A 25617-nucleotide genomic window follows, 5' to 3' on the forward strand; every position below is an offset into this window, starting at 1 on the left:
AACATTTCAACCGGACAAATTCAGCCATCAACCATATCTGCAATTAATAACAAGATTAATTCATCACAAAACGAATTGATGATCATCCATCAAGCGTATCCGTAATAACAAATCCAATATCACTGAACAAACTTATATAATAATTTCTAAGGCTAATGGATGGAACACACCACTTGGTAATATTCAACCAAGTTTCCCAGATTACGGCCTCGTCGCAAGCGCAGGCGGCAGTTTCTAAAATTACCTTGATTGATCAAATGGCAGCGAAGGCGGCGAGGGGTGTTGAGTCCGGTGAGAAATGAGAGCGCCGGCGAGAAAGGTTAGCGGCTTGCGGCAAAGCTTGGTCTTTGAGCGAGAGAGGAGAGCGACGTTGGCGGTGAAGCTTGGTATCTTGGTGTTGGACGCGACGGCCGGGAAAGGGAAGCTCCGCCGGAGACTTGAGGTGGCGACGTCTAACTAGCGCTTTGAGAGAGGTAAGTTTGGACTCTGGGTTTTAGTTTTGTTATATTTTTTTTTTCTTATTATGTGATTAAGCTTATTAGGAAAGTGCGTTTAGTAATTTTTTTAATTATTTGATTAAATTAAATATTTTTCAATTGTGTGAATTTAAAAAATATTTTAATTTTAAAATAAGAAATATTTTGAGTTCGGATTCTTGAACACAAACGTAAAATATATTTGATACGGGACTTATCTCTGAAATTGATCGGCTCTCAACATTAAAACTTTTTGGGTTCATATCCGACCCGAATTAATCTAACCCATCCCTACTGATCGCACTGACAAATGAATAGAGCATCAATTTGATAATCATTAAAAGTTACGAACACAAATTGACTGACAAAAAGGCGACCGCTTGGGCGACGTGAAAATACAACAAAGCATACTAAAATCATGTAACGTGGAACCCGAAAACTTATCACTACAATCCAAAACAAAGTCTCAAAAATTTTTAATAGAAACAAAGCATACTAACGATGATCGTATTAGCCCAAGTGGATAAAGCCACTCCCTCATTTGTGAGGAAGTGGTTCGAGCCTCCGCAGATATATTGTAGGAGTTTAATTTAAATATTTTTTTTTAGAGTCTCAAAACTTGAGTGAATGCAGTCTTTCTCTTAGGTTGAGAGTTTATATCCCTCGAATATTTGAGAGGGTTACAAATCTGAGCAGTGCCATATCAGTATTGATGTCAACAGGTCTCAGTATATATATATGATTGTACATATCAGTTATACTCTCATGTAATATGAATTGTAATTTGAGCAATAGTCTCATGTCATAAAAAAAAAAAAAAAAACAATGATCGTATTATAAGTAGTGAGACAAATAAATAGAAACAACGAAGGATCTGTTTGGAAGAGGTTTCTCGGAAGAGAATGTTTTTCAGAATTATTGAAATTTCCAGATTCAGTTACGAGAAGTTAGTCCTCTCTCATTCCGTTATGAGGAATCTTATTCCGCTTTAATCACGTGCCACTGTGCGCACTTAATGCATCTCTTTGTGTTGGAATTCTATTTGAGACTAATTTAGTTGTGATTCCTCATGATCATACTCTTTCCCGGTCACAATCTTTAGGTTAAGTTTATGGTATCATTTCTAGTTTCCTCATAGTTAGACTAATCATTTTTCTGGATCCGTCACTGCATGAGACCAAGGCACATTAGCTAGTTATGTTTGAAAGTTAATTTGCATGCATTTTGATACCATGTTGAGGTCTCAAGTTAATTTGCGCCAGTGCTATTCTCTGCACTTAAAAATCATCTTACAAAACATCCGAAGCTCTAGCTCCATGTTTACTAAGTCCTATTTTTTCGAGTTCTTCAAATTCAGGCTCTCTTGTTCGTGATTTCGAAATTTAACTTCTCAGTTTCAACTCAGAAGTATAAGGCTAAGGGAAAGTCAATTAAATAAGCGAAACTTAATCATCAATCATGCAACCCTAACGTGATCAGGATTTGAACCCCAACTCTTGAACCAGAGTCTTAGTTTTACCCATATTATCAAATTAACTGGTGTACTTATGTTGATTAATTAATTATTGCAGGAAACTTGTTATATACCCAAAGGGAAACAAGAGCAAGAATGCGAAGGACCACATTTCACTCTATTTAGCAGTGGCAGACACAAGTTCACTTACCTTCGGTTGGGAAGTCAATGCAGTTTCTCGTCTGTTTTTACTTGATCAGAACCAAGACAGCTACTCGGTAGCTCAAGGTTAAATTGCACAATAATTTTGACTTTTTTTTTTTTTTTTGCTAAAGAATTTGAGGCCTAATTTAAGAATGTGTGTGTGCACAAAATAATATGGCGGCTCGTAATGTGATAGATGCTGTGGGAAAGGAAAGACGACGGTTTAACGGATTGAAGCTGGAATGGGGTTTTGATCAGTTCATTCCTCTTGAAGCTTTCAACGACGCTTCGAATGGATACCCCGTCGACGACACATGTGTCTTTGGAGCTGAAGTCTTTGTTAAAGAAAGAAACATAATCGAAGGAGAGTGCCTATCCATGGCAAAAATTACATCTGGTTGTAAGTTTGTTTGGATGGTCGAAAACTTTTCAAAGTTGGACGAACGACGTCAGGAATCACAGGTCTTTTGCGCTGGAGAACACAAATGGTATCAAATATCATTTTTATTATTATTATCACCATCATCATTATTTTACGTATAGATAAGTTCTTGAGACAAAGTAGTCGCTAGTGACCGAATAACAATTATATTCCATTTCGTTGGTTTTCAGGAAGATAGTGCTCTATCCCATGGGAAATGGCTGTGGTGATGGCGATCATCTTTCTCTGTTCTTGGCTTTTGAAGATTCCACGCTTGAGGCTATTAAAGTATATGCAAGGTATACGTTGCGAATCTTGGATCAAGTGGGGGCAAAACATAAATCTTTTCAAGGTAAAGTGTCATGTCTGTGTTTGTAAGCAATTAGTATTTGAGGCAAATCCAAATAACATAACGGAAATGCTCCTTTTTCCCGAGCAGATAGCAACTGGTTCCTGACACCAGAATCTAGCTGGGGCTGGCCAAGATTCGTTTCATTGAGCGCTCAATGAGCCAGAGACTGGGTTCCTAGTGAATGACGTTTGCTTGGTGGAAGCTGAGGTCGCTGTGCTTGGAATTTCTACGGCAATGTAACAAGAAGTAAGTACTGGAAGATCGGTACAAATTAAGAAATTTGGGATTTTAATTCTTCTTGCATTCTCATGAAAGAAATTATTCATTTATTTCATGGTTTACTTGTGCGATCCCGTTTGTACAATCACTAATTATCAAAATATTTAAAATGCTTGATGCTGATAAATATTATATACAAAAATATCATCCACGAGGAGGGGGGAGGGGGGAGGGGGGGAAGAATAATTAGTCAAAGGATACCAAATATGCGAAACATGATACTTCATTGACTGAAGCAAGTGTGAGAGAGTAACCCAAATTCTGAAGACAATGAATCATAGACTAAGGAGTTCCAAAATTTGAGGATAATGAATTACACTGATAACAAATTGTTAAATATCATAAATTTGAAAACTTATTAATTTCAGATTTTTTTAAAAAATTTAGATGTTTGTTTTTTTATAACTTACTTCTAATTTTCATTTTGTAGTTTTTGCTGAATAGGAAAAGGTCTGGATGTGAAGTAAATACTGTATAAAAAAAAATACCTTTATTAAATATACTTATTTCCCAAACTATAAAACCTAATCTCTTTTCCTAGTTGACTGACATAAATTTTAAATAACTATATTTAAGATATTTTTTAATTTATAAAAGAAAAAAAATATATGGCTAACCCAATAACGAAAGTTTTGTAAGAGGACTTGAGCAGGCTACCATGAGACAAAAGATCTTTCTAAAGAGATTTGATTCAAAACTATTATATATTCAAGGTTCAATAAAGATGCCATTTATATTCATATATTAAATAAAAAATAAGCATGTCATTCCAGTATTTGTATTCAGACGGATGCAACTTCAGCCAAATTCAGATATATTTAAATTTTATATAAAAGATAAATAAATAAGTGTTAACTTAGTTTCTAAAATTTAGTGAATATCAATGTTTATACTAACTTTTTATGAAAAATTGATATATGGGTGGTTCTATGATCCTGTAATTTATATTAAAGCATTAATAATAGCATAAACATGTAACGTTAAATTTAGTTAATGACTTACATTAGTTAGAATTCAAAATTACTAAATTGTCCCAATTATAAAAATAAGTAATTAATTTTGGCAAGCTGACAATGCTGAATTAGAGAGTCAAACAGATATACCACAATTTTAATTAATTAAAAAAAAATCACAGCTATAACCTAAAAAGAGTTATAGTTGATTGTTTATGATAACAATTGAAAATAATAACCCAATGTCACAGTAGAAAACAAACATTAGATATGTTAAAAAGCATTTAACGACCTGCATCACGACAAAATAATCAAATTTATATTGTGGTTCATATTTAAGTCAATAATGATTATTAAAACATTTAATCTAAAGGTTCATAACAATCTCATATCAATGCTGAAAAAAATTTATATAACATCGTATAAAATCCTTATCTTACATAAGTGGTATAAACCATTAAGCCTTAACATTTATGTTTTTGTTGTATATCGTGGTCCCCGCTAGAAATTTTTAAGAAGAAATATTTTTTAGAGAGCCTATTCAAAAAAATAATAAAAATTGAAAGAATCATAACCCTTTGAAATAAAACTTATAATAATCAATCTTTTTAGGCTATGCTTAATTACTGGAGTATGAGCGGGAAGTGTGAATTCTTTTCACTCTAATATTTACTTACTTATTTAAGGAGTAGAGTCGGAGTCTCACTCCATAGTTTCACTCACTTTTGAAGTGAAAAATGAGATTTCAACACTTGAGGTAGGAGATAAGAGTGAGAATCAACTCTCACCTCTTTCTTTTTTACCCTTTCCTTATTTAATTTAATATAATTATATTTATTAAAATAAATAATATTATTATATTATTTAATAATATCACATTGATTAAATTCGATAGTATTTAGCTCATTTACATATTAGATTATGTTTAGTTAAAAATGATAATTTACATTGATTCTAAGTCAAAATTATTTAAGAATTATATTATTATATTCATAGAGAATTAATAATATTACTATATACTATATTTTATTTGAAAATATAATATTAATATATTTATTTAATTTTAATAATATTATACTATTTAATATTAAGAAATAATAATAATAAATAGTTTATGTTAGAATAATAAATTTTTGGTGAAACGCATCCCCTATAATTCAGAATATTTATGTTGTGTCACCAAGAATCAATGACAAAGATATGCGAAAGCGTACCTGAATCCATGATACACGATTATTCTCCTGAGTCATGTGGTTAGCCTTTTAAAATAACACGATCTCCTAGAACAATACATTATGACTTGGGACTATAATTACTTATATAGACAACTTTTCATATTGTCTTTAGATATTCTTATTTCAGCCAATCGTAGAAATAGAAACACCCTTAAATATCTACGTATTAAAGGTCTACACCTTATTAGATACATTGAACCTCATGTTACTGTAAACTTTAATAGATCACTTTTAGGTGCATTTGAGATTGAGGTTGTGCAACTGTAACTTAAAATTTACAGTACTAAAGTATTTAATAAACATTAGCTGTTGTAGCTTGAAAATTATGTTAATATGATTTTTTACTTATATGATAGAAAATATATTATATTTTTAATAATTTTGTCAATTTTTTTAAAATTTATATTTACTGTGTACTATTAATTTTATTTCATAGTTACAACTTTTTTTCCACAATAGATGTAGCTTAAAAACTACAGCACCTCAATTCTAAACAGAATCTTAATTGGGCTTAACCTTATATGACAGTTTGCAACACATAATTATTCACATATAAAGAATTCAATAATACTATATCAAAGATCTAAAAATCTCCCACTTGAGTTAATGTGTAACCTTATAATTATGTTTTGCACAAAAATAACCGTATGAGTTCAACTTTACTGTCATTGCCGAAATGTATTTACAACCAATTCGGTCCATCAGTAATACTAACATAGGATCAAAGTTGTCTTGTTACAAATGTCATAACTCAACCTATTAATGGTCACTATGCCAATACAATTAAATGATATAAATCATGATGTGAATGTGTAATATAGAAATTTCATGCGATGTGACCTTAACATTCCTATTTCTAATTGGTCTATCTTAAACCTTAATAAGATCAATCTATACCAAAATCAAAGTGTGACTATAGCAAAACCTTATTTTTGCAAAAAATAACCCGAAATATCTATAAACTAAAATAACTTTAAAATGTCTATATTATAAAAGTATCTAAAATCACAAACACCTACAAAAACTGAATATCATTTAATGACATACACCCATATAAGTAGTGTGTTCATAAAACATTTTGGGTGGCAATCTTTAAGTAAGCAGATCCACAATCATAAAGTTTGTGTTAATGTGCTCCATAGACAATTGTCCACTCTGAACTTTTTCTTTAACAACTAGGAACTTGATGTCTATATACTTCGATTTCGTCTAGCTACTATTGTTCTTGGAATATAGCACTACTGATTTATGGTCACAAAATAACTTAAGTGGTCTATCAATACCATCTACTATGCGTAGCTCTATGGTAAAATTTCGCAGCTATATTCTATGATTATATGTCTTATAACATGTTATGAACTCTGCTGCCACCATAGAAAGGACTATAAAATACTATTTGACACTCTTTCAGGAAACAACACCCTCAGCCAAAAAATAGAGGTAACCCGAAGTAGATTTCACACAATCTTGTCATGCAGCAAAATTAGAATTAACACACCCAATGATCTCAACCTGATCTGACCTCCAATATGTGAGCATGTAGTCTTTTGTTCTCTGTAAGTACCGCAAGACTCGTTTGACTGCTTTCCAATGGTCCACTCCTGGATTACTTATATATATGCCCAATATCCTAGTTACATATGTAATATCTGGTTGCATACAACCTAAGTATATATTAGACTTCCTACTTCTGACACATAAGGAATCATCTGTATTTTTTACCTCAAAATTATTCTTAGAGTACTGATTGAGACTAAACCTGTCTTTATTAACCACAAGGGTATAAACTAGTTTGTAATCTTGCATCTCATATCTCTTGAGAATCGTTTGATATAGCTCTTTTGTGATAATCCATGAATACTCGGGGTATGATCATGGTGTATATGTATGCCTAATATAAAAAAGGCATCACTAAGATATTTCATCTCAAAATCCTTGATTATAAATCTCTTGGTGTTGTGCAATAAGCATATATTGCTGCTGGCAAGCAAAATATCATCAACGTATAAAACCAAAAAAATATACTTACTTCCACAGAACTTATGGTATATGCAATTGTCGAACAAATTCATTTCAAAACCGAATGAGATAATCATTTAATGAACTTGAAATACTATTGTCAAGATGCTTGCTTGAGGCAAAAGATGGATTTCTTAAGTTTGCAAATCATATTATTTAAGTCTCCTAACATAAAATTTTATGGCTAGCCCATATAGACCGTCTAATCAGTGTCACCATTGAAAACCGTTGTCTTTACATCCATCCGATATAACTTAAGATTGAAATGCGCAACCAATACTATTATGATCCGCAAAGAGTCTTTTAAAGAAATAAGAGAGAAAGTCTCTTTATAGTCGATACTTTCTTTTTGTGTAAAGCCCTTTACAACAAAATGCACCTTGTACCTCTCCAAATTATCTTTTGATTCCCTCTTGATCTTAAATATCCATTTGCGACCAATAAGTTTTGCACCTTCTAGCAATGAGACAAGATTCCATACATCACTGTCCTTCATGGATTTTATCTCCTCATTTATGGCATCAATTCAATTCCAAGAGTTAGAGCTTTGTATGGCTTGACAGAAATTGATCGGATCATCTTCCATCATGCCAATATCTACCTCATGCTCTTGGAGAAATACAATGTAGTCATATAGCATCGTAGTTCCTATTTATCTAGTAAATTTTCTTAATGGCAAAGGTTTTTAAGGTAGTAGAATTTGTTATTTTGGAACAATTTTTTATATGGGGAGTTCTCTAACATTGTCTCGATTTGTTGTTCTTAAATGGGAACCTGATCAATACAAATAGCACATATGGGGAGTTCTCTAACATTGTCCTCAACGAGAAAGGTACTATTGCTTCACTCAATCACACATATATTGCTCTCATTCCAAAGGCAAAGAAACCAAGAAAAATGATTGAGTACAGACCCATAAGTCTTTGTAATATAATATATAGAATTGTGGCAAAAACCATTGCAAATAAACGTAAGCAATTACTCAATATAATCATATCCCCCACTCAAAGTGCTTTTATTCTCATAGGCTCATAACTGACAATGTTGTTATTGGGTATGAATGCATGCATAAAATTTGCCATAGCAAAGGAAAAAATGGTCTAGTGGCTCTAAAATTAGACATAAGTAAAGCTTATGATTAAGTGGAGTGATCATTTGTAAAAGCAACAATGTTTAATCTAGGATTTTCCTCTTGTTGGGTTGAATTAATTATAAGATGTATCACTACCACATCTTTTTCTATACTTATTAATGGGGTTGCAAAAGGGCTAATACAACCTCAAAGAGGGCTTAGGCAGGGTTGTCTGTTGTCTCTATATCTTTTTATTTCGTGTGTTGAGGTGTTTTCCAGCTTACTGATGCAGGCAAAAAATCAAAAACCATATCCATGGAGTGAAATTTGGAAACACCATCATGGTATCCTACTTGTTGTTTGCTGACAACAACCTAATTTTCACGAGGGCAACAGTAAATGATTGCAAGCATCTTAAGGCAATTTTGTACTGCTACACCATTACTTCAGGACAACTTTTCAACCTAGACAAATCCTCAATGTTCTTTAGTTGTAAAACCAAAGCTGATCAAGTGGTTGCTCTTAAAGGAATTTTTCACTTGAATGTTGCCATCCATGGTTGAAAGAAACAAAAGAAACTTTTTCGATGATATAAAGCTCAGAGTGAAAAGTAAGATTTCAAATTGGCAGCACAAGCACTTTTCTTGTGGTGGCAAAGAGGTCCTCATCAAAGCTATAACTCAAGTAGTTCCAACCTATGCCATGAGCGTGTTTAAAATTCCTCTAAGGCTGTGTGAAGATATCCAGAAAGTTATAACTAGATTCTGGTGAGGATCTAAAGATGATAAGAGAGGCATTCATTGGGCTAAGTCAAAGAGAATAAGTAAAGCAAAATGTAGAGGTGGGATGGGATTCAAGGAATTCTCGTGCTTCAACCATGCTTTAATAGCCAAACAAGGGTGGAGGATTCTACAGTTTCCAGATTCACTAATAGCCCGAGTTGTGCAAGTAAGATACTTTAGGTAATCTAATTTCTTGCATGCAAAACTAAGGTCCAATCCTTCTTTTATTTGGAAAAGTATTTTGTGAGGGAGACTTGTAATCCAAAAGGGCAACAAATGGAGGATTGGTTTAGGAAACAAAGTACAAATTCACAACAGCAACTAGATCCCAAGAATAGAAACATTCAGACCAATCTCCACTCTAAATCTTTCTTATGAGGTTGTGGTATTTGCATTGATTGATTCTAATCAAAATTGAAATGTGACTAAAGTGTACGAACATTTTATAAAAGGAATATGTAGATTCTATTGTTAGAATTCCACTTCCGCGAAGACCAAAACTAGATCAGATCCTTTGGCACTATGATAAGTAAGGCAATTATTCTATCAAAGTGGATATCATATTGCCCAAAAAGTAAAATTTCAGGACTCCCCTAGCTATTTAGTTAATGAACTTGGTATATGGAAGGCTATTTGGACTAGTATTTTACCTGAAAAAATTAAAATCTTCATGTGGAGAGTTGTCCAGAACATGTTACCATTAATTGAAAATCTTTGGAGTAAAGAAGTAATACCAGATCCCACCTATCAGCTTTGTAAAAAGACTATGGAAAGCATCTCTCATGCTTTGGTGCCTTGCAAAGCAACTACAAAGATATGGGAAATGGTCTCTTTTGTAGACAAGATTTATACTTTTGCAGAGCAAAGCATGTCATATGTGCTGCAAGGCATGGCAAAAATGCTAAATCGAACAGAATTTAAATTGTTGGCGGCTTGTTTTTGGTGAATTTGGCATGCAAATAACCTTTATCTTTTTTAAGGAAAGAAGGTGGACCCTCTAGTTTCCATGGCAAAAGCTGAGGAAGTTTTGAACTCTTACAAGAGAGTCAAAATTCCAAGTTCATCACACCTAAAGAACAAATTAATCCTTAAGCAGCGGTTGTGGAAACCACCTCCACAAAGATGGCTTAAAATCAATGTGGATGCAGCCACAAATATTAAGAAGCAAGTCGCAGGTTTGGGAGTTGTGTTAAGAGATTTTAATGGGAGCTTTATAGCTGCTACAGTAAAGACATCTAAGTTCCATGGAGATGTAATCTTTGCCGAGTCTAAGGCTATAGAATGGGGATTGTAGGTTGCAAGAACTATTGTTATGTCTTCAAGTATGGTGGAAACTGATTCTCAAGGTGCTTCTAATCTCCTAAACAAAAAGAAGAGCAATAAAACTGAAGTCTTCTAGGTGATTTCGAAAATTTAGGATCTAGCCAAAGATTTTTGTAATGTTAAAGTCCAATATATTCCAAGACTTTGTAATGTCATTGCCCACTCTTTAGATAAATTAACTTTAGATTATGGGAGTCTGTTATTTGGACTGGTTCATTCCTGGAAAACATCATGTATTTGTTTCAATCTTCTAATTAATGAAGGTTATAATTTCTTTTTCAAAAAAATATGGGAAAAAGCCACCAACACCCTCAAGATTTGCTTAAATGGTCATATAGACCTTTTGATTCCATAAATAGTCACACAATCCCTTTTTCACTACAAGATCGTTTGATTATTACAACAAAAAATTGACTTTAAATAAATTTCTACAATAAATACAAATAAAAAAATTAAAATAGAATAATACATAAATAATAAAAATCTATAAATTATTTTAAATATTTTTGATATGTCATATATTGTTTAATAATAGTAAAAAAACTTTGATAAATAATTTTAAATTGATTACATTTAACATTCAAAATAATTTACAATATTTATTTTATTTTATTTACAATATTTTCTTAGTTATGTTAATATTAGTATAAATCTTAAAGTCAACTTTTTTATTAATAGATTTTAGTATTAATAAAAATCACTCGGGATTCTTGATAATAGCTTAATACTAAAAATAATATTCTTTACACACACACAAAAATTTTATTAATTATACATATTATAATATTTTTATTTGTATTATATATGTACACACACTTGTATTTGTATTTATCGTGACAATAAAAAATAGTTCATGTGACTATTTATGAAAGTAATAGGATCTATGTGACCATTTAAACATATTTTGGAGGTATGGGTAATTTTTTTCCCTAATAATATCATCAAAATTATAAAATGTAGAAACTTATTAGAAAATATGATCAAGGTTAAACTTAAACTATTCAATTTCCTAGCATAGTGAATGTAAATCTTTTTGGTTTTGATAAAGGAAAAACCCAAGAAAAAAATGTATAGATTTTCCAATAAAAAATAACTTATGCATGTAAATTGTTAAGGTCCTATTTTATATTGAGGTGTTGTAACTTATAAAAACTATGGTTGTTACGAAAAAAAATGTAATCATAATAAAATAATAATAATAATATGTAGTAAATATAATTTTTAATTAATAAAGATATAGCAGATTTTTCAACATATAAATGTAAAATTAAATCAATTTAACTTTTAAAATACAACATGTGATATTTATTAAACATTTTAGTGTTATATTTTTTAAGTTATAACTACTCAACATTAATTCCAAAGAAGTCCTAAATAGAGTGAAATGTGGCCTATCACATTCTTGCTCTTATTGCCATTTGGGTACAAAACAAGTTTCCTGCAATAATCAATCAACATTAACTAATAATACACTAACATTATAATTCAATTTAATTGCGTTAATATATGTGTAAATACCACTTGTAGCCTCAACTGCTTTTTCCCCTAAGTAACGAAAATGATTTTAAAAATATTGATTTCTAAGAAGGTGAGAAAAGGTTGAACCTGCATGCCATCTTTGTTAACAAAGACACTTTCCATTTCAAAAGTTATCCAAAAAGTTGTCGAATTTTTTCTTTTTAAAAAAACTTCGACAGGACGAAGTCGTTTTAAGTAAAAGAAAAAGAAAATTACCGGGAAGTAATAACTTAGTTGAGTACGAGCATTTCTCCTCCCAATTATTTTCTTTCAAGAATTTTTGTTTTTTAATTTTTATGGTGCGGTAACTTTTTTGGGTAAAATTTTCAGAGGTAGTTAAAGGCTTTATGTTTTTACTTTTTCATATCGACAATAACAAAAAGATTAAAAAAAATGATTGAATTTGAAAAGCACAAAACAAAGAAAAAGTAAAGAAAGATCCTTCCCGAGGCTATTTGACTTCTTTGACCATTTCTTTTTTTATCCACTAGGCACCACAGTTCAATAAAATACGAGAGCATAGCTGTCTCAGACTCTCAGTTCATTTTTTTTTTTTTACGAGTTGATTAAAAAAATTCGTAAAAGTAAATACATTAATGACGTCATAAAATTATGTAAAAAATTAATATATTAAAAAAATGTGATGCCTAGAATTTCCGAATTTGCCCTAAAACAAAAAATGGAATGCTCTGCTCACATTAAGAAACACAGAGCACAACAGAACCGCAGCGACTAAAATATCTCTCTCCATTTCTCTCTCACTAACCATGCAAAGGCAATCGCTAGGCTCACCGGTCTCCAAGCTCCACATCCATGGCGGCGGCGGCGGCGGAGGATCATCAAAAGAAGACCTTCGTTTAACAGAACTACATCCTTCTTCTTCTTCTTCTTCTTCTGCTACTTCACCGACAGTCTACAACGACGACGACGAGAGCAAAACAACAAAGCCTCGCCGATTCTCACTGTCGCCGCCACCGCTGGCGCTGTCGTCGTCATTGTCAACTCATTCAAGACCTGAGAAGCTCATCCACCTCATTCCTCTCCTTACTCTCTTCTGCTTCCTCGTCCTCTATTTCTCCTCTCACTCTCCCTCTCCTTCGGGTCGGTGTACATACAGCTTAGTTAGTTTCTTTATTTTTCATTTTTTTTGTTTTCTTTGATCTTCACCGTTGCGTCTTTGTTTCAGATTTGGCTCAGTTTCATGCATTCCAGCGGCCTTCAAACCGGAGAGGTACAATGCAGCTTTATTGCTTAATCTGCCACCCGTTCTGTTTTTTACAAGTATTTTTCCCGTTTTTGTTATTTATTAATTTATTTTTATAATGTCTTAGTAGATTCCGGGGAAATCGATGATGTCAACCGGTTCATTGAGCTGCGGAGAGGCGACTTTTTGGCGATTCGAAGCCTTAGAAACATCCAAGAAATTGAAAAACAATCTCCGAAATTTCGGCCTCACCGAAAAATCGCCGATTTCTAGCTCGCATTTTCTGCTGCTCCAACTGCTTCATCCAGCTAATTCTTTTCTCAATCTCGCTCTCCTGAGTTCACACGCGCGACTCGGCTCGCACGTGCGCTCTTCTCTCGTCGATTTTTTTTCCCGCACGTGTAGTAAATTCAATTGGCACGTCAATTTGTTTATTTTTATATGGCTATGTTAATGTTTATGTGGCGCTTGTTTAGTTGTTCAGCTGTTTTTATTCAGGAAAAAAAAAATAAAAGAGATGATAAATAGGTCGCTGATGATGATGATAATAAGATGAAAGCTGTTGTCATTCTTTCAATAATTGCTAATGTGCTCTGGGTGGAGTATGGGCGTAAGTTAGCTAGAGTGATTGGGATACAGCTGTATGTTTTGTTTGCGCGGACCGTTACTGCAAAGCCTCGAGTTCTGCTGGTTCAGGTTGGGGTAGCCAGCTGGAAAGCTGTGCTGGTGGTATCAGCTGCTACGGAGCGCATTAACGCTCTCCAGGCCCAGCCGTGAACGCGATTCTTTTAATCTAACAGTCGAATGCATGTTTCCTTGGTGATGCCACCACCAATTGATTACACGTGTACTAGAATGCCGACTATTATATTATTTTGTTTCATGCCTTTTGTATAAAAATTAAAAAAAATTGTTGCACAATGATTTATTCTGAGGGTCCCACAATAGAAAGAAGGCCAGTTTTGGCTTTGAATTTTGTTTGTGACTACGTGCCCGCACAGTTTGAGCATGACTAAACTTTATTAATTTTGTTAATTATTTTATTATTTGATAATGCTTGGACTGTAGAGGTACAGCACCTGAACCCTAGAATTTGTTAATTAAGGTTTTGTTATATGCAATTTTGTGTAACACTCGAGAGAATTGCTTTACTTTGCTTACCCTTTGGATGTTTTAAGGCAAAAGCTATTTATTGGTGCTCAAAAAAAAGTGTCGGTGATCATGGAATCATCTCGCTTACGTTACTCGTTTCTTTTGACTTTATACATGGGCAAAACGGTAAAATCAGTACTGGAGGTCGCTGATAATGCACATGATTCGATCATTGCATCACATGCAACCGTTTTGTGACAGGTGTCATCGTAAACAACTGCATTAGTATGTGTCGTTGTAAAAGGCTTGATTGATTGGTTTTGTTGGCCCCAGTAATCACTTTCATTGAACCATAAATGTAATAATATTGCAGTAGGTCCAACGGTTAGTGACAAAAAATAAAATAAAATAAAGTATTATAATTCTCATAGTCGATTAAATATTCTAAAGGGGAAAAAAGGAAAAAAAGAAAAAGAAAAAACAAAAGGTTCGATAGCGTCTGTCTAGCCTCTCATGTAGTGACCTTTTCCAATCCATTCATTACAAATTTACAATGGCATACATGGGACGTGCCACTTGTAGCACTACAGAAGATTTTTTCATTTTCATCTTGAAATTATATTTTCAAAAAAATTATTTTTTTAAGAAAAATATTTATTTGCTGATTAATTTTACCAGCAATCTAAGTTCAAAATTTTAAATGGTTTAATCAGGTAATTTGGTCGGGATCTAATTCAAAATTCAAGACTTTAGGAATATATTAAAATTTTAATTTAATTTAAAGCAATAGAGTGAGTCACAAGAGTTTCTGTAGTGAGAATTTTCTTAGCTTGGAAGGTTATGAAATAGTTTAGTTTATCCAAATCATTGAGTGTATGATTAAAAAATAATAATTTTGCATTATCATCATCGTCATCCAAATCAACTACGTTGCCTCCCATCATTCATCACACCTTCCCTTTCAAAAATAGGGATGTAAGGAATTGGATAATGTTCTTGTAAAATTACACAATGGTCCCTGGTGGTGGGCTCCGCCGTCATCACGGGTGGAGCCGAAGGGAGAGCTTAACTAACGACATGTTCTCGTGAAAGTGAAAATCAGAATATTCTCGTACAAAGCTTGTTACTTTCTTTGTTCCATTATCGTTTTGACTTGTCATTAATTCATCAAATTTGTTTGATTAATTTTGCTTGTATAAAGTACTTAAGTTGAAAGCAATGATAAATTAGTTTTATTTATATTAAATTTCCCACAAATTGAAACATTTAGCATATCTGGAAGCATGTATTTGCATTCTGGATTATTCTATTTTTATTTTTCAAAAAGTGGAGGTAGGTAAAGTAAAAATCAATTTTTTTAATCTCCTTCGAGAGACTATAGACTATTTAAAGTTGTAGTAAGTAGGGGTGTTCATAATCCAATCAAATTCATCTGATTTGTAAAAATTCGATCTGTAGATTGGTGAATTGGATTTGATTGGATTGAAAATTTGATAATCCGCAATCGGTGGATTTGATATGGATCTACTTCTGTAAATCCGTAAAAATCCGTAAATCTGCAAAAAAATAAAATGTATTTATTTAATTAAAAAATAAAACTGATAAATTGGCATTAGTACTTACTAGTAAATAAATAAGTTAAAATATAATTATATTAACACTATATTATACATTATCCAATAATAATATAAATAAAACTAATTAAATAAACAAATATAACTTCCTAAACAGTTAATTTCTATATACTGATTAAAACAAACGAGATTTTTTTCTTTTTTGTGTATTATATTTTAAAAATTTAAATGTATTTTCTAGCTTTATCCAAATAATTTATTTATTTAAATCTTATTTAATTTTAAATTTGATCGGTAGTAAAATTATTTTTATATTAAATTTTTTTTATTTAGTTAGTTCGTGGATTTGACAAAATTAAAAACTTTTAGTCACAAACCAATCCGTAAATTGGTGGATTGGATTAAATCCGCATCCGATCCGCAGAAGTATGGATTGGATTTGAATTTAAATTTCACCAATCCGTGGATTAGATTGGATTGAAAACTTATAATCCGCAAAATCATGGATCGGATATAGATTAATATTCAATCCGTAAAATACGATCCAAGAACACCCCTAGTGGTAAGTGATAAAATAAGTTGCTTTTACAATAAGTTGCTAGTACAAAGTAACTTAATATTTAATAAACTGTATTATTGTAGTTGCTGTGAGTTTGAAAAGTAGAGCACTTATGTTTGATAATTTTCATTATGAAAATATTGTTTTTAATATATAACAACTAAAATATTATTTGTAATATATAATAACTAAAATAGATATAATTTTAGATTGTATTTTATTTATATATTAGGGTTTGTAAAAAAATAAGATATAATTTTTTGGTTAAAATATTTTGGTAACTTATTTAATAAACTACCAATAAAAAGTAATCCCTTACTTGCTTCTAAGGTCCCTTTTAGAATTAAAGTTGAAACACTATAAACGGGGTTTTTTTAATAAATTTATAAAAATGATGTTTGGTAATTTTTTTAAAAACTATTTATTTCGTAAGTTTCTCCATTTAGACAGTAGCCTTATTAAAATAGGTAAATGATTGCTTTTAATAACCAGTTTATCAAATAAGTCACCACACATTTTTAAAGTTCATCTTACAACTTAATATTTTAACATAAAGAGTGTTATGTCTCATTTTTTTTTATAAATCCTAATATAGAAATAAAAGCAATTTAAACTTATGTATATTTTGGTGATTATATAACAAAACAACATATATATAATAAAACTTATCAAACACATACTTTTTAAATTCATAGCGAATATAACAATATAATTTACCAAACAGCAGGCTGTTTTTAAATCAACAATTTATTTCATCCACATAGTAAAAACAACTTATTTCACGGTCACATAATTTCAAAATGATCCTAAAAACTACTATCAATATGAAGTAACTTATGAACCAAATATCTTTTAAGACATTTACCAAACATATTTTTTGTCAAAATTATTAAATAAGTCACCTATAGTATTTCAATCTTACCTTCGCCGTGATGATGGCAGAGCCCACTACCAGCTTTCATTTCGTAATTTTCAAAAAACATTATCCAATTCCCTGATATCAATTACAGTAAAAACTTCAATAAACGAATATTGTTAGGATCAAGAAAAAATATTATTTTAGCGAGGTTATTTATTATCAACAAATGAATAATTTATTAATTTATCGATAAATGAATATTTATTAATTTATACAGAGTTTTCTTGGTACATGTATTATTCTTTTAACTAAGATTCATCATGAAGATAATTCATACATGAAGACAACAACTTTTGGAAAATGTTTTTGACGATGTAAAATTCGATTAGATGAAGGTGTGGCCTCGGGTTGTTGAAGGTGAAGACATCCGTATTACATGAAGCTATTTTTGGTTTACGCTATAGAAATGCAATGGATATTGAGCATCTTTTGAATTATTCTTGTGAAAATGATGCAGTGATGGAATCTCCTACTGATGAAGAGATTATTCAAGGGATAATGAATACATCCACGGATAATGATCATGATCCATATGATAGTTATAGTTTACCAAATATTTCTGTAAAAGAGGTTTTTCAAGCAGCAGTAACTTCAAATACTTACTTTATACAGCAAGAAAAAAATACGTCACATATAATGCATTCTTTACAAAAAAATTAAGGATGAGACTGAGTTCGATTTAGAAATAAAGAAAAAACAAACAACTTTAGATGCATACTTTAGAAAAGAAATAAAATATAAGTTATCAAGAAAAAAAATCCTTAATAATATGAATTTTATATTTTGTTTATTATTAATATTTTTTATATTTGATCAATTATTAATTTAATTTTCGTTGGGCCATAAAGGATTCGAAAAAAATTATCATCTTATGCATTCAGTGAAATTATTATTTTCGTACATTGGCCCAAATTGGAAGCGGAAGAATTTATTATTTAAGGGGGTTATTAGTTTATGGAATATTTATTTACCGAATATTTATTGAACTCTCTTTGTGCAATCTGGAATAGCTACTGTTTTCCCATTGTTATCCTATGAAAGCAATTAGTTGAGAGTAAAAGTCACCAACAGTCGTTGTAGTATAGTGGTGAGTATTCCCGCCTGTCACGCGGGTGACCCGGGTTCGATCCCCGGCAACGGCGAATTTGAAAAATTTTGTCCTGAAGATCTGCTTTACATTGTCAAAATTGATTTACGGATTGCATTTTTTGTTATGTCGCATCACGAGAAGTGTGAAGAACTAGAGAAAATCAATTAGAAAATTGTAGAACAGCGTTAGTGACATGGTATCTTATTAAGGAAGATGTTTTAACTCCATTCGTCCTTAATCGAAAGAAGCTATTTCTCGTATATTATTTCACCTTTTTAAAGGATGATAAGACGAAATTTAACTAATTAAATTTATCAAGATTATCTCGACTCAAAGCAAAACAAAGAAGATGGACATCATTGATGAAGAGAATTTTGATATCTCAGCATCTGCCTCATTTTCCAGAGAGTTTTCAGCTATGATGGTAAAATTGAGTGAGCTTCAAGATAACATGGACACATAATTCATGCCGTTACCTAGTTTCTACACCAAAATAAATGTTTTGTGATCAGAATTGACGGTTGTGAAGAATCATTCACAAATAAACTCTCTTCGAACAAACAGTTTATAAATCATTAGCCAGGTCCCCCCCCCCCCCCCCCCCCCCCACAAAAAAAAAAAAAGATAATAATAGGCTCTTTTTTATTTTTTACCTAGATGAGTTTACAACTGATATCTGGGTAGTGTTCAATCCATAAGAACTACACAGTATAGCAGCACAATAATAATCACCGTAGCATGTGCAAAACTATTTGAATTTCTTGTCTATGATGTTACGCTATCACTCATCTAAACAGTCCACTCTCTAATGATAAAGTCGGAACCAAATTTTGGAATCACATTTCATGCTTGATTAGATATATCATAATCATTTGCAATAGCAAAGTCTGCAAAACCAACCTAAAGTTACAGAGATTGTTATGCTATATTTGACATCAAGTAGCAAACAGTCTAAACTCAGAACATCAACTTGCCGATTAAAAGAAGCAGATACCAGTTGATTAATCACCACTTGCGCAGCCCCTGCAACCACAATGAACACACTCTATAACCTTCTCCTCCCTCAGGTTCTTGGGTACTCGGCACACACATGTGGTTTGGAAGTTGTGATCACGCGGCTGCATGCATCTTAGGCAACACAGACGTTCATAACCCGGCTGCAATAACAAATAGAAATCACAATGGTAAATAACAATGGGAATCCATCAATATTTTCAATAGAAAATGAGGTAAGAGAATAAACATCTCTAAGAGACGGCGAAGAAAAAATTTATAAGCTTGCAAATATTTCTTGTACAATTCTCCAGACATTCCTATCAATGTTACAATGGAAAAGAGATTCTAATTTCCTGACATGAATATCTATCACTAACTAAATCCAATTTTTAACTTTTTGCATTAATTACTAAGTAAATTCTTACCAAGAAATTTTGTTAGTTATAAAGAGGAAAACTATGCAGTCCCATGCATGGACGATGAACACAAGAACATACTTCATATAAGCATGAATTCAGAGAGAGATTATGAAACAAACCTTTTTCCATTTTGCAATTAAATTGCGGTCTGCATAGCCTTGATCCAAGCAGAACTCATATAGCTCCTTAGATATTTCCTTCCTTCGATAGTAAAGGTCAAAAATATAGCGGCTCTTCTGATGTGCTATTTTAAAAATAGGCCACAATGTCTCACATTTCCTCTTGCCATCATGGGGATCATTCTCGGCTGTCCAATAAGATTAGACATACAATTGTAAGTTTCACGAATTCAGAAAATTAAAGTTATTAAAATTTTTTAAAGAAATTCAGCAAACTTTGCTGAGTGTGAAGACAGCAACCTTCTCTCATCTTTGCCTGTAATTCACGAAGTGTAGGCTCAATCAATTCCCATCCCTCCGGAATCTTGACACGGTTTGTCTTTACCTTTGGCATTTTTCTACCTGCCAGCAAAGCCACAAACCAGAAGAAAAAGAAATTTAATACAACTACCAAGATTTTCTCCTAATAAGTCCTTAATGCCATTAGGTAGATTATAGAACAAAGACAAAGCAAGTGTCCGTCAAATATAAGTTACATACGAAGTATAATCGAACAAGAAATCAAGGGATACTAATATCTGAGAAATAAGCAGCAGAGTTAGTTTGAACATAAGAACACAAAAAGAATTTCACAGCAAAAGTAGCATTTTGCTACACTAGCAGAGACTGCAATCTCAATCACGAACATTCAAAATCACAATACAAGCCAAAAAGTCTACAACCGTGGTTGTCGAATTCGCAACCTCAATTAATACCAAGATCCAAAGGCTGCTGCTGTTCCTCAAAAATCAAAAGATCACAATGAAGCACGGAGAATCCCAATCTAGCTAATTTTTGGCGAGTGATTTAACATTATTTCAACTTGTTAGTTTCAAAGGTTTCAAAGGGTCGAGGAAATTGATTGAATCCAATTTTCCTTCAAAGCTGCTTCATCATACCAACAATTGCATCGGAAATACTAATAAAAATCTTTAAAAAGACAAAACTATACATATGGTGTTTCCACTAACCTGTTCAGCTACGTATTATCCTCGGATTGTTTTGTTAGCTTAGGGTTAGAGAAACTAGACCGTGAGCGCGGGAGTTGGCGTCACCGTCGGCGTTTGTTAGCGGCGGCGGAGCGGCTGCAGCGTGGGCGCAGGTATTCTCTCTCTTTCACGATAAAGAAGAAGAAAGAGAAGGGGGACTAGGGATTGCGTTCCGGTTTTTTGCCTTATATGGATGCATATATATTTTCAATTCGGTTGGTTTGAACCGACCGGGTTTAGTGTTAAACCGAACCGAACCCGAAACTCTTTTTTTTTTTCTCTCTCTGTGAATCTTCTCAAAGTTAAAGCTATACATAATAATCAGACGTCAGATCACAATGAAAGAGATTGAAATATTGGAAAACCGCATCTGACCTTGAGTTTCCCGGTTGTCGGAGACGGCGAGTCTGGATGGAGGCGGAGGCGGAGGCGGCGGCGATTATTAATACTTTCGGATGAGTGAATGAAATGGTGTCGTATCGATGGCGCACAAGCACGATGAGATGAGAGTGCGGTGCTCCCTTTAAGAAGTTGTATATACTGTATTCACGAATATTGTTAAGGTGTAATCGAGTACACATTGACACATATGAAACCGCCAATAAAAATATCGCCACGTTTAAAAATTCTATTAATAATAAATTAACGAAAATTATTGATAAATCACCTCAAGGAGCTACCGAGATTTTTCTGATATACCTCGACACCATCTTAAATTTTAATTTTATATCAATCAACTGATTATTTTCATTAACTAAGTTAATTATTTTAAAAAAAATTAAAAAAAAAATTATTTTATCTCTTTACAAGTTTCTAATTATTAAACAATGATATTGCTAATAGTAAAAGAACCCTCTGATACACATTATAAATTTTAAGTAAACTAAAAATAATTTTATAAGATTTAAAGTAATTTTACATGGATCGATAATTTTCAAAGTTTCAAGTAATTTTCGATCTTTCACTAAGTCTAGAATGAATTGCTTATGGTGGTTGTTTTAAATTTGTGGTGTTAGCATCTTTTTTTTTTTTTTTTTGAATACTGTTACACAGGACTGTAGGTATTACAATTAATATTTACAAACAGATTCTACAATTGGGACCTTCATCGTGGCATGTACTCCTCTGAAGCGCTGCCCAAATTCGAGGGCTGTCCGACTGGCTCCACTCAATTATCTGATAATTGAGGAAGGATTGTAAATAAGCCCCATAAATACTTTCATGGAGGCTCGAACCCTTACACTCATTATTCTAAGTGCAAGGATTCTCCCACTGGACCAAAGGTCCATTGGTGTGGTGTTAGCATCTAAAATGCCTAAATTAGCCTAATGACATCATCATAAATTAATGGTTATTATCGGCGAGGGGGCTCCTTGATATGTGCAAAACAGCGGTTCCAATCCGCATTAATATGATTTTGTTTTAAGACGTGGAAAGGAAAAAGCAATACAAATTTTATATAAAAATAAATACCTTGATTCAATCATATGTAATAAATTTTCACGATAATCTCTCTTGCACAAAGTCACTACACTACTTACGTCTTGCATGAAGCACATATCAGACATCATTAAAAGTTCTCTTTATTTTTGCAAAAGAACTATTTCCATGTCTTTTTTTCATCATCTTTTCTTCGTTGACAATTTCCATAAAAGATAAAAATATTGATAAAAAATTGGAGAAAATTAGACGTGGATGGCATATCTTGAGTCTTTTTTTCATCATCTTTTCTTCGTTTACAATTTCCATAGAAGATAAAAATATTGATAAAATATTGGAGAAAATTAAACGTGGATGGCAAATCTCCAGAAAATTAAACACGGCATATCTCTTCTACTAGTTGGAAGTAATAGTTAATATCTAATGTGTCTCCAATTAAACGTGGATGGAAAATCTCTAGAAAATCAAACGCGGCATATCTCTTTTACTAGTTGGAAGTAATAGCTAATATCTAATGCGTTAAGTTAATTATTTGGGTCCGCCTAAGTTTATGATATTTCCCCCTTCTTTTCTGTAAGACCACCCCATTGATTAACCCACCCCATTAAAAAAAATTAAAATGAATTTATTTTGTAAACCTACCCCATAAATACCAAAATTACCCTTGTCTATTTAATATTTATAATATTTTCTTTTCTTTTTCTTTTCTAGATTTTTGTTTGTTTTAACTTAAAAAAATTAATTGTTACCAGCTCATAGGCCAACATGTTATCAAAGCCTTCATTTTGTAAATTTTCAAATATTATATATAAATTAAATAAATAAATTTAACATATCAAAGAAAAAAATCATGCCTACGAAAACGTTAGTAGCCAAATACTCAAAATAGTTTTAACATATATGCTCTAGAAAGATTTGACTTACTTCACTAAAAGAAAAATTAATTCCCAACAGAAAATTATTAAATGAAACCATAAAAAGATCGCATAAAACTAGACAAACCATAAATTAATCCACATGAACAAACAACTTTTTAATTAAATTTTACTTTTTAAAAAACAAAACTTAAACTTACTAATTCCGTTTGGAATTTTTCCCTTGGCACATCTTCTTTCTCCATCAATGCAATATTAACTACTTTTTCTTTTCTCCATAAAATAAAAAAAAAACCTACTTTTTCTTTTCCAAATTCTTCCATTTATACTTTTTCTTCATCCATCATTGCAACATTGACTTATTTTTTTATTTGAACTGTTATGAAAGAGTTTAAGAACATAAAAACTCCTGTGTTTATACGGTATAATAAGTTTAACCTATAAACTGTAATAGATAACAATTTAACTAATAATTATTTATTTATCTATTTTAGTCATTGCACTCGTTAATGTAACCTACAACTGTCCTGTAAAATTTCGTTGAACCTCCTATACTCTATATTATTTATAATTTATTCATAAGTATCATAAAACTTTTTAAATTGTAAAATTGCATTTAACCCCTTGTACTCTGTTTTATTTTATTAAAACTCTGAGAGTACCAATTCGCCCCCCTCTAATTTTAAATTCCCAAAACAACCTCCATTGAAGTAAAAAATATAATAATTATTAAATAAATTATAATTATTATAATATAATTATTATAATTATAAATATAATTATTATAATTATATTTAAAGAATCTAAACATTATTCGGTAAAACGAATTTAATTATTATAATTATAAATATAATTATAATTTTTAAGTAGATTATTATTATTATTAACATTAGTAAAAGGTATTATAATTAATTAATCTATTAACAATAATTAATAATAATTTCTTTTGTTAAATTGTTAATGATAATAATTAACGAGAATTATTATTAAAAATTAATTTTTAAATAATAAAAACCATAACAATAATTAAAATAAAAATTAATTATGATAAAAATTAATTAAGGATTTTATAGTAATTTGTTACAATTTAACCCATTTTGATTTTTATTCTAAGACAAAGTAAACATATAAAAGGTAGTACAACTCATTCTAATTACGATTCCTGTAGTTCACGTAAATAAATTATTATGATTCCAATTTCTCATTTTGATTCTGACTATTCTGATTCTAACTCATTATGTTTCTATCTAATTTCGATTCTTGTTTAGTGAACGCACTATAAAATTATAAACCACTCTATATTCAATTAGACGACTCTATATTATTTACAATTTATTCATAAGTATTATGAATTTTATAGTGCATTCACGATAATGATCGTGAATGAACTTCCTATACTAGGAACACCAATAAACGACGATGATCTCACAGAGAAGATTTTGGATGGATTAGTAGATGAGTACAAAGAACTGATTCTTGCTATTCAAGCTCGATATACCCGTCACCTTTGATGAACTTCATGAGATTTTTTTAGCATTCTAAGCATCTTTGCAAAGTAACACGAAAGAACCTACTCATTTTCTAGCCACTACCAACCTAACAAGTAACAACTCGATCAAATACAAATTGACGTCTGTAGAACTCTGGTAAATAATAATTACTGAACACAATAAAATTTATATATTCATTATTTATTGGAGTATACATTATTAGCCGTTATTTATAAAATATGTGATTTATGTATTGAGCATATGATGTCAATACTAGAAGGGACATTTACTATTTAAGGCCGTAACATTTCTACTTCTATTGTAATTGATTTTATCTTGATTATTAAAGTAGAGACTTCAAGTAAAATAGTTAATATGTATATCTAATATGAATTACATATTGAACTGGACTACAATTCAATAAATGTCATTGATTATAATTTAAATAAGCTTAATTGATATTAATTCTGAGTGGGTAGTGAACTTGCATTCATTTATTATATCTTTGAGTTATCGCATGGTGAGATTCATATAAACGATCAAAACCTCAATAACTTGGAGATATAATTCATGTATCGTAAGAGCATACACTTACAAAATGAAGCATACACTTGCAAAATGAAATCTTTACAAATGATAGTTATCTAAGTTCACTACAAGAAGAATAAGATTTAACAACGTGTAATGTACGTTGTTAAACACTTTCAACAACAGGCAACTGCAAG

The 25617-nt window shown here is 31.5% G+C and overlaps 3 protein-coding genes and 1 non-coding gene across 6 annotated transcripts; 3 read left to right on the forward strand and 1 right to left on the reverse strand.

Annotated features, from left to right (window-relative positions):
* Positions 1-298: 298 nt before the first annotated feature.
* On the forward strand, positions 299-3302 carry LOC102614700 (uncharacterized). Its single transcript, XM_052441197.1, has 6 exons — positions 299-442; positions 1834-1901; positions 2048-2217; positions 2330-2621; positions 2746-2906; positions 2994-3302. The coding sequence occupies exons 1-6, from the start codon at positions 299-301 to the stop codon at positions 3062-3064; spliced, it is 906 nt and encodes a 301-aa protein (XP_052297157.1). The 3' UTR covers positions 3065-3302.
* Positions 3303-12747: 9445 nt separating this feature from the next.
* LOC102614414 (uncharacterized) lies at positions 12748-14276 on the forward strand. 2 transcript variants are annotated; one of them, XM_015528276.3, is made up of 3 exons: positions 12748-13188; positions 13274-13318; positions 13419-14276. In XM_015528276.3, exons 1-3 carry the CDS (start codon positions 12855-12857, stop codon positions 13562-13564), a joined length of 525 nt encoding a protein of 174 aa, XP_015383762.2. In that variant the 5' UTR covers positions 12748-12854; the 3' UTR covers positions 13565-14276. The 2 variants fall into 2 exon arrangements, with proteins under 2 accessions (XP_015383762.2, XP_006471596.2); XM_006471533.4 differs by having other exon boundaries at positions 12755-13188; positions 13422-14276.
* Positions 14277-18505: 4229 nt separating this feature from the next.
* On the forward strand, positions 18506-18577 carry TRNAD-GUC (transfer RNA aspartic acid (anticodon GUC)). Its single transcript has one exon. It is a non-coding gene; the product is annotated as a tRNA-Asp (tRNA).
* Positions 18578-19337: 760 nt separating this feature from the next.
* Positions 19338-21625, reverse strand: LOC102613927 (protein BUD31 homolog 2). 2 transcript variants are annotated; one of them, XM_006471532.4, is made up of 4 exons: positions 21463-21625; positions 20360-20461; positions 20060-20247; positions 19338-19682 (listed from the first exon to the last, which is right to left on the reverse strand). In XM_006471532.4, the coding sequence occupies exons 2-4, from the start codon at positions 20451-20453 to the stop codon at positions 19527-19529; spliced, it is 438 nt and encodes a 145-aa protein (XP_006471595.2). In that variant the 5' UTR covers positions 20454-20461; positions 21463-21625; the 3' UTR covers positions 19338-19526. The 2 variants fall into 2 exon arrangements, with proteins under 2 accessions (XP_006471595.2, XP_006471594.2); XM_006471531.3 differs by lacking the exon at positions 21463-21625 and adding an exon at positions 21070-21395.
* Between the last annotated feature and the right edge of the window lie 3992 nt (positions 21626-25617).

This window comes from Citrus sinensis, chromosome 5 (assembly GCF_022201045.2).
Source record: "Citrus sinensis cultivar Valencia sweet orange chromosome 5, DVS_A1.0, whole genome shotgun sequence".
Classification (NCBI taxonomy): domain Eukaryota; kingdom Viridiplantae; phylum Streptophyta; class Magnoliopsida; order Sapindales; family Rutaceae; genus Citrus; species Citrus sinensis.